The following is a 14,336-nucleotide window of genomic DNA, read 5'->3' as shown; positions in this document are numbered from 1 at the left end:
AACCACGGGGTGTGACGTCTTCAATTCATCCCGGCACTGTTGTAAAACTGACTTTTGTGAACGGCGTTGAAATAAAACTTAATTGCAAGATACGTCCCGAGATGCTGGGCTGTACCACACCACAGCCAACATATGCTGGTAAGGCGTTGTATAGTCACACCTCGACTGTGAATCCTTGGCCCTGATTGGCTGAAGAAGAAGGTCAGGGGTCATTCTTCTGTAAGGACATGCTGGAAAGGCGCAGCCTGCATTCAATGGTCCCTGGACGGCAATTATCACAGAGCCATCTGAACAAGACAAGAGTGTAAGTGAATATTTATCCCCGTGTGGACGTCGCTGAGAGACAGACAAACCACGGAGTTGTCGTTCCCGGACGACGCTGACACTGTCAATGGAACATCTAGGAGACACAGGGGAACCCACAGGTAAGGGGGACGTTGGCCTCAGGGTGGGGGATCGGGTGCATACCTGGTGGAGATTAGTGTTAGGGTGGCTCCAAGCAATGCTTACTCTACTGGCACCTGCATACAAACACAACGCTTGTTGGATAAGCAACCTTTTGTGTCTTGTACTATGGTAGTCTCTGAAGAAATATATTGGTGTAACATTTCATGTTGTCCATATAACTTGGCAGATGGTACTGGGTTTAGATTATATTCAACCCCCTACCCCACGATACCCAGTATAAGTCATGATATACTCAGTGAAATATATCCACACCCTGACAATCCTGTGGTCTTTCAGGAAGCTATGTTGATAACATTCACTCAATACCTTACTTATGAATTAGCCATATTTCACATAATAATAGTTTTGTAGCTTACGGAGAATGTTATTCGTGCACAGAGAATAGTATTTATGACCAATACAGCAATAACTTATGCTTACACCGAGACATCGAGGTGTTGTTTTCAATCTCAAACTTAAACCTATTTGACGTAAATTGAACATAGAATTTTAATATGAACTATTTGCCAGCAATTTCAATGTACTTACAACATTTCAAAAGGAATTAACTGAATGTTAATTACAATGTACTGGAGGTGAAACAATTTCTCAATATATTGACAAACTGTTGATAATAATGCTTTTACAGAATATTCCGACAATGAATTCTTTGCATATTGTATTACTACAAATTATAAGAACAAGTATGGTTTTCATATCAAAACTTATTCATTTGTATATGTCTGAGGAATGCATACACAATTTTTTTGTTTCTTTATCACGATACAATTTGTGCCATTACAACTCTGACACCCAATACAGGCATACTTGCGACTTGTTATATGTACAACAGCATAACACTCTAGGTATCGCTTTTTTTAAACATTTTGTATCTTTGTCACATGCTGTCATTCGATTTAAAATATATTCCTAACTATTTTACAATCCTCAATACGTATTGCATGGAGACATCTTAGCAAGTATATGTATTAGTAAGTCATCTTACTGTAATTACAGTATGCACATGTTATTTTCAGTATGCTACTTTCCTAATTTCAATACAGTTATAACAACGTGTATACTAACACAGAATTGCCCGCCTATCCATTTACCTCAAAAGTGTTGGTATACGACATTCATTTAAGTTCTTACATTTGTCCACCTTGTCCACCGTGATTGTGTGCGTTTTGAAAAATGTGTATGTAGTACACACATATAGATAAATACATATTAATAACGTGTCCTACATATACGTGGAGACCCCCCTGAATTTTAGAAGACAAGTCATGGATACATATTCACAAGCATGCAATATTGCATTTTAATATCTTCATCTTGTCAGTGATGTTATTGGCTTGAACAACGCAACCATAAAAACTAACTTTAAAATGATGAAAAAGATGGTGTAGAAAAGACATATTACACAGTTTATAAGCATGCCTCTCCCCAAAGATTATTGTCGAGATTGACGCGACATAGCTCTTTTTTCCTAGTTGCGTGAATACTGAAGCCTATGTGATAATATCTACTCGATGTACTTGAACACAATTCAGTAGGCATGTATTAGTTATTATTGTTCTGATTCACTTAAAATGAACAAGTTATGTCTTGTAATATCAAATACACTGCATTGTAAAAGAATGTATACTCGCATGTTTGATGGTGATGAAACAAACAAAGAAATAGTTATTCGATGGTGATGCATTTCATACAGGCATCACATGTGTTTTGAGTTTATAGTCTTTCGGTGACTGTTTTCAGCCTGGTAAAGCTTTGATAAATATATGCTTTCTTTTGCCATTCAACCAAACCCTGTGTTTTAGCTAGTAACAGCAATGTAAACTCTCCAGGAATCTTCATTCATTATGGTGGCTAAGTTAATTCAATCACCTACAACCATGTTTCCAATGTCCGTCCTCGCGCAAACTTCCCGATCATCCATGTATTCAAGACACACGTGTTCCAACAAATATGGAACATGACTATTACCTGACCTGACGGTAACGCCGCATGTAAACACAAGTACCACACCGCACATTTGTATCTGAAGATAAACATTGTATAACACATTCATGATATTTTGAATTTTGAAAGGCGCCCTGCATATTTGCACCCCGACAACCAGGGATGTTTCTCTGAGACCTCTCCACGGCTGTAAATAGCCAGGATTTAGTGAGGGAAATCACATCAGGTAAAGATCAACTGCGCACCGTTATAGCCTTTGTATACGACGGAACAAACCGGTTACGGTGCAGTTTGATATTAAGACTATTTCCCTTTAGTTATACCGAACAATATAACACAGACCGTGCATTCTGGAAGCAGTGTGTCAGCTGTATCGTGGCAACAGCCTAGAGTTGGGGCAAGAATGTCATAAACTGGTCTGGCTTTGTCCTGACAACGAGGGTTACCCCGCATGAGGCCCAACTCTTCAATGGTGGAGGGGGAAAGTAACGGTGTATCAGTATGGCTTGACAACAGCAGGGTGACGCTCATCTGGGTCTCAATGAAAGGGAAAGGGAATTATGTCGTTTGATTAGCCTTGACTTGAATAGCAAGCGTCTCGGTTGGGACTGGGAATGACTGATCACTCAGCGGGTACACACGTGTGCATCGAAAACAATATATACTGAACTATAAAAGTTAGGGAGCATGAATATTTTTTTGGGAATATCTTTTTATGAAGTTGTGTACTCAGTCTTCAGTGAAAAGAAAGATCCCCAAAATATTCATGATTCCTTACTTTTTTTGTTCAGTATATGTACGGTTCGGAGGGAAAATAATTTTTAGAGCCACACATATATAGCTTTTTGTTGAACACGCTCGATTGTAATGATGAAATATGTAAGATATGCTTGCAACTGTTTTTTTTCTTTTACTGGGGCGGTCGGGTAGCCTAGTGGTAAAAGCGTCCCCTCGTCATGCCGATGATCCGGGTTCGATTCCCGACATGGGTACAATGTGTGAAGCCCATTTCTGGCGTTCCCCGCCGTGATATTGCTGGAACATTGCTAAAAGCGGCGTAAAACCATACTCATTCACTCACTTTCTGCATTACATCGGTTTATATAGGGAAACTAATCGGATTGTCTTTTGACATCAAGTAGATCAACATCAGTCGATAAACGTTTGTAACTCCGAGGCTGTTAATCAGATTAAATTATTAGATGTGTTCACATGAGCAAGATATACACTTTCTTTCTTTCAACATCTGCAGGTATGACAACAGTAGATGTATAGGTAATTATATAATGTGTCAAAAAGTTGGATTCTAGAGTTTTCAGGAAGGAATTCAAAATACTTGAACTTGAGCATGTATTTGATCCACGCAGACTTTCTTGGATTGTGTACTGAAGACCAGTATAAAAATCTTGATTATGAACTTGCTGACACTTTCGATTTGACTTTGAGGTTTATATTTTTTTACCATTTTGACTCATATTAGCCACACTTACGTACTTGAACACACTTACGTAAAAGAACAAAAGAAACTTGCAAGTGTAAGGAAGGAAAAAGCGAAATGTCACCCATTTGAACATGTCTTATAATTTTCAACCCAATATTGCAATGTTCTCTGCAACAAATATAACGTTTCCATTGGGCCCAAAACTGTTCTTATCCTGTCTCTTTGGAACCACTGGAACCATTTGGAACCACTGACTTCAGTTTACGTATATCAGTTTCACTGGTTCCACAGTAACAAGATGAGTCAACTGGTTTTGAATTTTCATATTCGCTGATTTAACTTAATTTGATAAAGAACGTTAGAAATAGTCTTTGTAGAGGTGTGGTTGTTCGTATATTAACTATGTTAATGGTCAAATCTCTGATTGACCAATCAGGCAATCTTAATATACTCCTACTTGTATATTCATACACGATTCCTATTGAGATGCTGTTGCAGAACAGGTATCAAGTACCCCATGTGTCGTCATAATCGACTACAATCAGATTCGGCTGGTCCAAATAAGCGACCTTGCTGATTGCGACGTTTAAAACAACATTAACTCACACGTTTGATTAATCTACTACCAGAACACATTGTTCTCCGAAATTCTAAATTTATGATATATATTTAACAGGAATAACATCACTTGTCACGATGCACGTTTGGCCAGCACCCGATGTCGGCCCTGTAATTTGTACAAAGGACTTCCTGAGTGAAGGTCCTTGAATAGGAATCACCCAAGGGCTGGAACAATAGACACCTGGATGTGCATGAATAACGTATGCGTCACTGTGTTAAATACATGTTGTTGAATACCTTGCGATTGACGGAGTTGTTTAAACTGTGATACACAGTCCGCGACCTTTCTGACTTGGAGCAGCAAACTGTCACGTCTTCTATCAGGAACACCAGCTCTTTTCAGCACCTTTTGTAATGACGTGCCCTGAAAATGTTGTCCAATGTGATACAAAGGGTGTGTTTGTACCACCTTGCCTCGAACTCCCTAACTGTTATGTCCTAGACTTGGTGTTCATTATTACATGGTATTACGTCTATCATTGATTACGACGGCCACGTCAGTTTCAAACTAATAATGATAATAATAAAAAAGATTAATTTATGAAAGGCCTGGCGCTGTTAATAATAGTCCAAGGAGGTATAGAGGTTTTAGTCTCTAAGACAAATAGGTTTCTTGAAACAAAAATGAGTCTTTAGCAGTTTTCGAAAGTGCTCAGTCTTCTCGCCGGGTTTTATTGAGAGTTGAAGAGAGTTCCATATGGTAGGGGCTGCCACAGAGGAGGATCTATCGTCTAGATTCGTTCTCGTCTCAGGAACCTTTTGTATCAATTGATTGATGAGTGCGGCTCGGCTTGGGTGTTGACACCACGCTTTTGATAGGTTTGGGTAGTCAGGCTCGTTTAGTGATTTGAAGGTGATGGTTACGAGTTTGAATTTTCTATGTTGGTTGATAGGAATTCAGTGGAACTGGTGCGATGTTTATCTCAACTGATTACTTTTGTTTTTTGGCACCAGTAACGCGAACGTAATGTTTGGGGATGAACTCGTCTACTTCCTAATACTATTTTCTTTGTAATAATTTTGACTATTCTTTTCCCAACATTTAAATGGAGTAAAGATCATTCTGGCATACATATGAACCTTAGAGAATAATTGGTATAATTTTATATATAACTGAAAATTAATCATCAAATCAAATCATGATGATCATTTACAACATGTGATATATTATATCAGGAGATGATCTTCTCCACATTGACTGAAAAAATGGAGAGACAAGTTCGTTCATTACGTGACTGGAGAAATGTTGGTTTAATAGCTGGGCATAATTATTCGCATTCACAAATTCTCTTGTTTAGCTATGCAGTTGCTTTGAGGCTTTTCATTCCAGTTCAACTCGGTCTAGATGTTTTGGTTTTTTCTCTGCCATGTGTTTAACAAAAAATATACGAGGAACCTACTGACTCCTATGTTGATAAACATCGTTATCACAACATTTGTAGTGTCTTGCAATGCTTCCCATCAAATTGTTAGAAATGTCAACTTTGTCAAAGCATATTTAAAACCCACCCTACACACAATACTCTCTTACAGAACAGATCCTAATTTGTTCAAGTTACTTTATCATGAACATTAATAAGAATCAACCATCACGACTCCTGGTTTGTTACATAAAACGTTCTATGTGCCTGTCCCTGCTCCATCGCGACATTCATCATACGCGGATTCTATCACCCGGATACCTGCCGCTGTACGGCCTTTCAGTCTCCAGGTAACCGCTGAGCGAACAGTTGGAGGTTGTCGTAAAATATCGCCACAGGTTATATCGTTAAAAAGAGTTTCTGAAAATTCTGACAATGAGCGTTTATAAAACTTTGCCATCACGAATTAACTGTTCATTAGGCGTTAAAGTACTTGTCAAGGTGGTAAAGACATTCCCCCCGATCAAGGTCATGCTTTTAATGCGGATGCGCTTTGAGAGAGATGCGTTTATTGGACTACCATTGACACGCCTTCCGTGTTGTGTTAACGAGAGATTTGTGCCCGCAGGGCGTTCAATGATGTATTCCACAGATAGTGTATGCTTCGTGACGTAACTTATACTTCAATTTAAGTTATTTAACTCTCGCTTTAGCGTATACAAAATGATTAGTGCATTGTCGGGGTGTAGGGTGTTTATTTTGCTCATCATTGGGCAATTTACTCAAATGGTTCGTTGCTTTTTTAGATGTCCTGTTTTATTTTGTGGACTTGTATAATCGTGTCGCGCTAATAACATATTATCCACCTCAGACCTTTACGGTATCTGTTACCGTGGAACTATGATTATCTTAGCGGGCGGTTTGTTTGTTTGTTGTTTTACTTTAACGCCGCACTCAGCAATATTCCAGCTATATGGCAGCGGTCTGTAAATAATCGAGTCTGGACCAGACGATCCAGTGTTTGACATCATGAGCATCGATCTACACAATTGGAATATGATGACATGCATCAACCAAGTCAGGAGCCTGACCACCCGATCACGTTAGTCGCCTCTTACGACAAGCATAGTCGCCTGATATGGTAAGCATGGGTTGCTGAAGACCTATTCTACCCCGAATCCTCACGGGTAATCAGGTATCAATAACATGGGACTTTATCATAGCTCGGTTCTCGAAGTAAGAATTAATGTAAACTTAGACCAATTCATTTTTTTGGACTCAAATAAGGTGGGCTGGTTAAAACATTAAGCATTTTAAGAACATGTGACTGTAATGTTATTTAGTAATAATATACACTAAAGCTATAGGACCGCCTCTGCGGTCTAGTGCTAGAGCGCCCGCCCGGAGAGCGGAAGGCCCGGGGATCGATTCCCGATCGCGTCATACCAAAATACGCTAAAAGAAGGTACTTGTTACCCTACCCAACCTGGCGCTCGACAAGAACTGGTCGACTCGGAGTCAGTTTACTGTATCTGAGTGGCATATTCATGTTTATCTTCGGCAAGGCATCTCAGTGAGCTAGCACTATAAATCGGCATCAGTCCGGACTGGTACATGCAACCACACATATGCATGCATGCACGTCGCTATATAAGTGCAATAATCTTGGACGCGTCGTTAAACCCCATTTCACCTTACCTAACTAAAGCCATGAATAGCACGCATTTCAGTTAACACGTATCGGTCATTGAGTATGTTTAGTTGTGATGGTCATAAACAATTTTGTGATTTGTTTCTTCATAATGTGTATTATATAAAACAAATTGTGTACTGGAAATGATTTCCACAATCCTGTTACGTGGGTTTCTAAAACGATAAATAAAATATTAAATAAAAACATTGTTCAGTTTAAAAATTTCATGTTCCAGCTTTATGAGAGAAAGAGACTCAGGCAATTAAGCAACGGATCTGTTGTCCAAAATCTTAAAGACACTTCCATTCTGTATGTCAAGGGTAAAATATACATCCTTTGTTCAGTATCAAAGATTTTAAAGTGTTTGTGTCTTGTTCCCCCTCAGGGCTAACAATCTATAGTATTACGTCAATAGTGTTATAGTAATGATCGATCAAGACAGAAGATATAACGGTAATTAAAATGGTGGTTAACATTCAAGTGAGTGAGGGAGCATGGTTTATTCCGCTTTCATCAATTTTCGAGCAATTTTACGCTCAGAAAGAGGCTTCACACTTTGTAAAAAAAAATTAAACGATATTATATTTCTACACACCAAAAGAATCTAAAACGTTTGTAGAATTAAAAACGATTCTGATTGTTGAAGTCCAATGATGATCGTGATGTGATCAGATGAAAGAGTGGAAGTATATAATTGTGAAATCTTTTTCGAAAAGAAGTGCATTTGTGTGTAGGTTACTCAGCAACGTTCGTATAGTCCAATCCCAGTTCGTTTTAACGTATACATCCTAATCGCCATCCCGGTCGTAGAACCTGACTGATAATTCATTTATCATCCGAACACTCTCCGGAAGCTGTGTACTGTTAGCCTGGTAGTGGATGTTACATATACATGACTAGCCTACTTGTTTGTCCTCGTGTATGACCGAAACAGCATAGATACCGGTAATTCATACTATTTCTCGGAACTAAGACGCTTGAAACATTTACAATGTTTCATAGACTTAAAAACTAGATGGCCCAGGTGGATCATTAGCCAGTGTTTTCTTCTAATTTTTGTACGTTGTGGCACGTGGAACATGATCTCACTCATTGTTATACATAAACTATATTGCATATTAATAGCACATGTATACTAAACAGGTGGGGGTATACCCCACATTGTTACACTTTCTTCACATGTTCGTTATATTCCACTTTTTAATTATTTTCTTATTAATATAAGGAATGGCGTTCGGTTATCGATCTAATTTTAAATATTGCATGGTTTTCCGACATTCAATATTAGTTTTTAGGTGAACGTCAAATGATGTTTCCTAGAAACATGTAGGGATATAAATCACTTCGATCGATTGGGTAACGTCATGTTGAATTTTTTTCAATTCTGTCACATTCATTGAAGACACGGGAAATTGAATTTATTTTGGAGGAACCTCAACATAGATTACATAAAAGTCGTTAATTGTTTCCTCTTGAAATCATCTATTTAGTTTTAAATAGTTCGTACTAATTACCAGGTGAAAGCATGGATATGTATCTCATTCTCAATTTCAAATTTAGTGGCACTTGACCTGTGACTCTCAATTCATCATTAATAATATATCGATCAACCTGTCAAATCCACACGTAAATCTGAGGAAAGGTTCGTCGTATACAATAAAACCTTGTTTTACTGAAACCCTTTGCATTCAGTGCGAATATTGATGTAAGCGTTTGATCAATCCATACTAATCCACACTCGTTATTCGTTAATCCGGAGATTTGTGAGTGCGCCCGATGGTTACATCCAGATTAATGGGTATCAACGTTTAAAGTTTCGCCCCATATGTTACAGTTACAGAAACTATGTATGTTAGTAACAGAAACTTTGTATTGTCGTTACAGAAACTATGTATGTTAGTTGCAGAAACTTTGTATTGTCGTTACAGAAACTATGTATGTTAGTTGCAGAAACTTTGTATTGTCGTTACAGAAACTATGTATGTTAGTTGCAGAAACTTTGTATTGTCGCTACAGGAACTATGTATGTTAGTTGCAGAAACTTTGTATTGTCGTTACAGAAACTATGTATGTTAGTTGCAGAAACTTTGTATTGTCGTTACAGAAACTATGTATGTTAGTTGCAGAAACTTTGTATTGTCGTTACAGAAACTATGTATGTTAGTTGCAGAAACTTTGTATTGTCGTTACAGAAACTGGTAACCACAAAGATCGGAATCTCACTGAGATAGAATGTGTTGCCTGCTCTCATAATGAACATGGGTTTCATCACAAACTCAAATGTCCAATCACTGTAGTTTGAATTTAGAAACAAATATATAAGACCATATTAATGGGAGAAGCCTTCTCCATGTAAACGTATCCAGTTGGTCATGTTACAGTCTGTTAAAAAAATGTGTAACATGATTTTATGTTATATCAAGCACATGTATTACAGAGCTGATTGAATCATGTATTCTCCATTTGTATCATGACAATAAATATGTAACTGTCACCATTGCTATACTCCTGCAATACTTGTGTCAATTAGCAGCACTGTCCTTTCTACGGTACGTTTTATATATTGCTCAGCTGCAAATCTAGGGTTGATACAGTAAACGGTGCATATTTATGGTAGTGTAGTGTGGACTGGGGGAACGTGTTCATCAGTCTGGGTTTATAGTCACAGTGTCTGCCTGTTGGAGCCTCTTGGTTGTGTTCCCTGTGTTGTGTTGATGACTATGTACGATCAATAACAAAAGGTCAATCATCCTACATCTGTGTTTCAGACTGGTTCGAGCACTGCTTGGACCCGTCTCGTCGGTGTGGTCGCGGCGATGGAGGTGTGGACGAGGCCGTTACGGAGCCTGACAGAAGCGAGTCGATGTCGGATGAGGACCAGGAGAAGAGTCAGTATTTTCAACTTGCTTTTGTTTTGAAGAACTCTTGAAATCTCAAAAAGCAATTGGAATGTCATAGATTATTTATTTCGTTGTTTTCCAATTTTCTCCAAGAGCATATTATTTTTGGATTGATAGTATTAATCTTAAGGATGAGACTTTGTGGTTGTCAACTTCTTTATTATGAAGAACCATCGTTTCGGAGTATGTACGTACTCCTTCATCAGGTGAATGAATGGTATGAGACATTATAAATGTCTTTCAGAGACTTGATTCGACATCGACTTTGAGATGATGCAGTTATATCAAGAAGTACAACAAGACCATCAGCAAAAGTGTTAATATGATCTCTGCCTCATAGCATTCATTCACCTGACGAAGGAGTAAGCATATACTCCGAAACGCTGTGTTCCTCATGATATAGAAGTTGACATCCATAAATTATCTTCCTAATGTGTATCACTTCTAAATGCCTTTCAAAGACTTGAGTATTAATTTTGAGATTTTGTGTCCTTAAGTGACATCGACTGCAATGTAGACAATCTAAACATGATAAAAATATCGTGTCATGGCGTCTGATGGAACCAGCTGAGGATGATGTTTACAGAAGCTTCAGGTCTTGATGGTTTCTTTTTTGTCTTAAAGTTGAATTAACTGAATTAAATATTTAATCTATATAAAATGTAGGGCAAAAGAAAGTACATGCACAAACCTGAAAAATTGATTTGACCCAAATATTACAAACGTTATCTAAATGTTACTGGGTTGAAAACAGTCACCGAAACACTACAGATGTAAGGACCAAACCACAACCACGATACCCGTATCAAATACAACACCATCAATAAACCATTTTTGGTTTGTTTCATTTTTATCCACCACGAAACATGTTTGTATACATTTTTACAGTTTACTTCAAACGTATCCGCGATCATACACATATGTATACGCATCCGCATACGCATACGAATATACGTACACATACAATTTTTGCGAACACCTGTTGTCTTCACTGAGTGGTCTATATATAATTTTTTCACACTTATTTTGCCCCCTATACTAAATGGAACCTGTTTCCGTGGATATTTAAGACTGGTTATTTTCTTGCATTGACATTTTGTTTTTGCTTACTACACATATTAATTAGACAGATAGGACTATACGTTTTTGTAGATTGGTCAAATACGTTAGCTGCTTACACATCAAAAAGATTGCAAAGCGAAACAGGGCAGTTGGTGCAGTATCGTTTAGATCTGAAAGAAACAGAGAGGTGTTTTGAGTTATATACTTCTAAAACAATGATACATTAGTGTTTTCATGAGTGTGTATGTGAATGTTGTCTTGACAGCTGTACCTTCACATTTTCTTACTGAATTATATCTAATGAGCTCTTACAGTCAGACAAAGGATTGCCGCTCCACAACTGATTCTGAATTCACAATGCCTGCCATTAAATACGAACATATGAGGATTGGGTGGTTATTATGGCGACGATAGTGTCTGTATTTTGTGGTACCTCCTCTTTGGTCACTGTTTACGCAGTGGAACGTGACCACAGGTCGGTGGGGTCAAGGCTTGACCATTTAGACCGTCAAGACTATTTTGCGAGTATCTTACCTCTCCGCTGAGTGAGCGGTTATTCAAAAGAAAATACAATATGACAATAAAATAAGTAACCACTACGGTTCACAGTTTGGTCATTTTCGTGCTTTACAAGATAGTAAGATTTTTAAACGACGTCATTCTTCTGTAAATATACAGAGGTACCTCTCATGTCTTTACGGGAAAATATTGTGTTGTGCAGGGCGGGATGATATATAGTTTAGCAAGTCAATGGGTAAATACAGCCACTTATTTTTGAATGAGACTGTATTTACGGCTAGACAAGACAGACAGCATAGTCAGTGAATTGATTCGCTTATCAGTTGTCTTATCAGGACATAGAAAAAAAATTTCTCGTTTTTTTTTCTATACAACATCTTTGTTTTCATACAGCGGCTATTCCCAAGACACGCATAGGATCAAAGCCACACTCAACACCCCAAACGCTGAAATGGTAAGTGTACTTGAATTTATAACTAACACATCAGGTTTCGGAGGCGAATGAGACTCATTCAGTTATGACTGGAACCAAGAAAACATAAATTAAATCCCGCTCGATATCCCATTTGAAACCGAGGGGACGAGTTGCCCAGTTGCCCTAGTTGCGTCCCTTTGACACACATTAAACCTATGGTCGTGGGTTCGAATCCCGGTTCGCCCCGATTTTATTTCTAGGTTTGTCAGCACCATACCCATGCCCGTAGGTTTCACCGAAGTGGTAAACGTCTGAGACCTGCATCACTTCGGGATTTCCTCCCACATTAAGCTGACACGCGTGATATAACTGGAAAATATTAAAAGCGGCGATTAACCTAACTGAGGTTAACTCACTCACTCACTAACTCACTCACCCCTAGAACCAGTTCAATACACCTGTCTTCTTAAAACTTTGAGTAATATACATCTTACGACTTTTCCGTAAAATCGTGCTTCCGACTTGCCCAAAGTGAATTCCAAAGCCATATGAAGATGCGAATATCTTTCTTGAACAGATATATTTTTTGTCGCACATGTTATGTTTTGCTTTTCCCTAAATGAACGAGTGCACAGTAATACGCCCACAAGCATGTTGCATGCATAGATCGAACCGGTTTGTCTTTGGGTGTCTTTAATAAAACAGTCGGTTTAAGTTGAGGCGTGTTTACGCCATGGCGCTACTGCTTAGTATGGGGCTTTAGTTGGAGGTGATGTAGGTCCCAGAAACCCGCAAACACGGGAGCACTGGGGGCAAACATAATCAAAATGATCATGATCAATTCCAACGTAATATAATACGATCATGATACAAGAAGTGGTGCAACTTTTCTTATTTCTAAAAAATGCTGTATCTTAAAGGGAATAATTAGCACATAGACAAAGGAGTATTTTTAGTAAAGCAGTATCGCAGAGTCGAATGTGCTCATCTGAAGTTTGTTTTGGTGAGTTGGGAAGGATGAATAATCTATAGCCATGTGCATGTTCTTACGTAATTCCGAATTTTGCGCTGCAGAAATAATCTTATTATCATTACATATAAGGGGCTTCTTGAAGATACGGACGAGATTTGGTCTTCAGCGACACCATGTTTGTCGTAAGAGGCGAGTATTTGGATCGACTCACTGACTTGGTTAAAGCAACTGCATAGATCGATGTCCATAATGCCAATCACTGGATCATCTGGTCCATACTCCATTATTTACACACCGCCGTCAGGATCCAGTAGGTCTACATGCGTCCAGCTCAACCTATACTTAAGTTAAACAGTTACTTCCCTTCGTCAGTTGACTTATTACATTTATTACATAAATACACATAGCCTCGCGTTCAGAAGGTGAAGTGCGGGCCTTCATCGGGTACACTGTTGCTGAAGTTGAAGACGGATCTCGAATAATGTAGTGCTAAACCTAAAGAGTGTGCCTGGTGGAGGCCGGGGGCCTAAAACTGGAGACTACAGTGAACTACAGTAAAATACGGTTATAACGAACTCAAAGGAACCGCTAATTTTAGTTCGTTATAACCGCAGTTCGTTATATACATATATACAGCTAATATACCGCAAATGGCCGGGACCAAAAAATAAGTTCGTTATATCTGTCAGTTCGTTATAAGCGTGTTCGTTATAAACGTATTTTACTGTACGTTTATAACGGACACACTTATTACGAACTGACGTATAAAACTGCGTTTTGGTCCAGTCCGTTTGCTGTATATATGCTATAAATATATATGCTTATAACGAACTACGGTTATAATGAACTAAAATCTGTTGCCGTTTGAGTCAGTTATAACTCTAGTTATGAATGTATATTTATGCTTCCATTTGAATTCCCCTGTGGGAATAAACACAA

General features: G+C 38.4%; 1 protein-coding gene across 2 annotated transcripts in view; it reads left to right on the top strand.

Moving 5' to 3' along the window:
- Positions 1 to 283: 283 nt before the first annotated feature.
- The window catches only part of LOC139477115 (transcription factor RFX4-like), a 37,970-nt gene continuing 23,917 nt past the window's right edge, over positions 284 to 14,336 (top strand). For both annotated transcript variants that reach the window (XM_071259661.1, XM_071259660.1), the window contains exons 1-3: positions 284 to 425; positions 10,297 to 10,416; positions 12,403 to 12,463. In XM_071259661.1, the coding sequence (XP_071115762.1) occupies positions 392 to 425; positions 10,297 to 10,416; positions 12,403 to 12,463 (215 nt within the window). In that variant the 5' untranslated portion in view covers positions 284 to 391. The remainder of the gene's footprint in view (positions 426 to 10,296; positions 10,417 to 12,402; positions 12,464 to 14,336) is intronic.

The sequence above is a fragment of the Haliotis cracherodii genome, unplaced genomic scaffold (genome assembly GCF_022045235.1).
Source record: "Haliotis cracherodii isolate W230 unplaced genomic scaffold, xgHalCrac1.p SCAF_31, whole genome shotgun sequence".
In the NCBI taxonomy this organism is placed as follows: Eukaryota; Metazoa; Mollusca; class Gastropoda; order Lepetellida; family Haliotidae; genus Haliotis; species Haliotis cracherodii.
The sequence above is the reverse complement of the archived record's forward strand: the minus strand, read 5'-3'. Positions and strand labels throughout refer to the sequence as shown.